General features: G+C 67.7%; 2 protein-coding genes across 2 annotated transcripts in view; both read left to right on the top strand.

Moving 5' to 3' along the window:
* The window catches only part of LOC116832398 (serine/threonine-protein kinase TAO2-like), a 32,679-nt gene that overhangs the window by 20,646 nt on the left and 9,611 nt on the right, over nucleotides 1–2,422 (top strand). The window contains exons 10-12 of the mRNA XM_075064623.1: nucleotides 53–200; nucleotides 305–508; nucleotides 948–1,187. Of these exons, the coding sequence (XP_074920724.1) occupies nucleotides 53–200; nucleotides 305–508; nucleotides 948–1,187 (592 nt within the window). The remainder of the gene's footprint in view (nucleotides 1–52; nucleotides 201–304; nucleotides 509–947; nucleotides 1,188–2,422) is intronic.
* Nucleotides 1,258–2,420, top strand: LOC142046675 (serine/threonine-protein kinase TAO2-like; the record flags this gene model as incomplete). The annotated part of the gene is made up of 1 exon (XM_075064624.1): nucleotides 1,258–2,420. A coding segment is annotated over exon 1 (1,002 nt), but the record flags the coding sequence as incomplete, so codon positions are not given.

The raw sequence follows: 2,422 nt of genomic DNA, 5'->3' as shown, positions 1-2,422 counted from the left end.
GGGCATGGGGGGCGCTATGCTGGGGGCAGGGGCTGGCGGGAAGCCGCTGACCCCCGCTCGCCGCCCCACAGGCCAAGGCGGCGCTGGCCGAGGAGAAGAAGTTCCAGCAGCACATCTTGGGCCAGCAGAAGAAGGAGCTGAGCAACCTGCTGGAGTGCCAGAAACGCCAGTACAAGCTGCGCAAGGAACAGCTCAAGGAGGTGACGAGAGAGGGGCGGGGGGGGGGAGGGAGTTGGCTGGGAACAGAACCCAGGCGTCCGGGCTCCCAACGCCCCCCCCCAACCACTAGACCCCGCCCATGCAGGAGCTGCAGGAGAACCAGAGCACCCCGAAGCGGGAGAAGCAGGAGTGGCTGCTGCGGCAGAAGGAGAACATGCAGCACTACCAGGCAGAGGAGGAGGCCAACCTGCTGCGGCGGCAGCGCCAGTACCTGGAGCTGCAGTGCCGCCAGTATAAGCGCAAGATGCTGCTGGCCCGTCACAACCTGGACCAGGACCTGCTGCGCGAGGTGGGCAGGAGCCTGTAAGGGGGCAGGGTGGGGCTGAGGGGAGGAGCCTGTGAGGGTGCGGCTGGGCACTCCTTCGAGAGAGGAGCCTATGAGGGAGATGGGTGGGGGTTAGGGGGAGGAGCCTGTGATTGGAACAGAGCAGGGCTGGGCACTGATTAGGGGGAGGAGCATATGGGGCAGGGTGGGGCTCTGCACTGTGGGAGGGGCATGGGGCAGTGGTCCTCAAGACGAAGGACTGTGGCCGAGGTCGAGCATCCGCCGAAATGCCACTGAATTTCAGCGGCATTTCAGCAGCGATGCCTCTTGACAACATTGCTTACCATGGCGCCCGCGGGCACCACGTTGGGAACCCCTGCTCTAGTGTGTGGGGGTAGGCGGAGGGCCGCTGGGGCTGGGCTGGGGGCTTTGGGCCGGGCGTGACCCCGCCCCCACCCCGCAGGACCTGAACAAGAAGCAGACGCAGAAGGACCTGGAGTGCGCCATGCTGCTGCGGCAGCACGAGTCGACGCAGGAGCTGGAGTTCCGGCACCTGCACACGGTGCAGCGCACCCGCACCGAGCTCACCCGCCTGCAGCACCAGACTGAGCTCAGCAACCAGCTGGAGTACAACAAGCGCCGCGAGCAGGAGCTGCGCCAGAAGCATGCCATGGAGGTCCGCCAGCAGCCCAAGAGCCTCAAAGTAGGTGTCGCCCAGGGGCCCCGCCCGTGCAGCCTGGGGGGCCTGCAGCCGGACGGACAGGAGGCCGGGCTTCTAGAGCCGGATGGACAGGAGGCTTGGGCTCTAGAACCGGCCCTGGGAGGCCTCGAGCCGGACGGGCAGGATAGCTGGGATTTAGAGCCAGATGGAGAGGAGGCAGGAGTTCTAGAGCACAAGGGTGTGGGGGTTCTAGAGCCAGACAGTGTGGAGGCCATGGTTGTAGAGCAGAAGAACCTGGGGGTTCTAGAACCAGATGGAGATTTTGATGTGGTTCTAGAGCACAAGAGCCTGGAGACTCTGGAGCCTGACGGCGAGGAGTCTGAGGGTCTAGAGCGGGAGAGCCTGGGACTCTTAGAGCCAGGTCTCATGGGCTTGGGGGTTCTAAAGCCAGATGGCCAGGAGGCTGATGTTCTAGACCTGGAAGCTCTGGAGCCGGATGGGCAGGAGGCATCCCTAGATGCTGCCCTGGGGGCACTAGAGCCATCCGCCCCCTGCCATCTCCCAGGTGTGTTGCCCCTAATCCCGGAGGAGGGGGAGGGGCTGCGGGGCCCAGGCGATGGCTGTCCTGCCCCTGAGGACCCCTATGTGGAGCTGCAGCGCAGCTGGGAGGAGGCGACCAGGCCGGCCCCACCCCCCCTAGCGCCCCTGCTGCCCCACGCCGTGTGCGCGGGGCTGGCCCTCCTGCTGGCCGCCTACCCCAGTGGGCCGGTGCTGTTGCTGCTGCTGGCAGCACTGTGGGCCCAGGGCTCGGGCGGTGGGGCCCAGGCGGTGCTGCTGGCCCTGGAGGGGGCGCTGGTGGGGCTGGGCGTCTCCTATGCCCTGCTCCACTCACTCTTCCTGCTCTCGGGCGCCTCCTTCCTGGCCCTGGCCAAGGGGGCGGGGGCGCTGGGCGTGCTGGGCCTGAGCGCCAGCCGGGGTCGGCTCTACGTGCCTGTCATCCTGCTGGCCTCCCACCTGCTGGCCTCGCCCTGGCTCTTCCTGCCGCTCTACCTGCTGATGGTGCTGGCCCGGGGTGCCCTGCAGGGGCTGCCCTCCCGCACTCACCGCCTCTGGCTGCGCCTCCTGCTGAGCCTGCCCCTGCCCGCCTTCCGCGCCCTGCAGGGCCTGGGGCTGGTCACTGAGGGCAGCCTCTTCCGCCTCTTCCCCAAGACCAACAAGGGCAGCTTCCGCAGCCGGCTGCCCGTGCCCGCCCCTCGCCTCGCCCCCCACCCCACCCC

This window comes from Chelonoidis abingdonii, chromosome 4 (assembly GCF_003597395.2).
Source record: "Chelonoidis abingdonii isolate Lonesome George chromosome 4, CheloAbing_2.0, whole genome shotgun sequence".
In the NCBI taxonomy this organism is placed as follows: Eukaryota; Metazoa; Chordata; order Testudines; family Testudinidae; genus Chelonoidis; species Chelonoidis abingdonii.
This window is presented reverse-complemented; position numbering and strand designations above follow the sequence as displayed.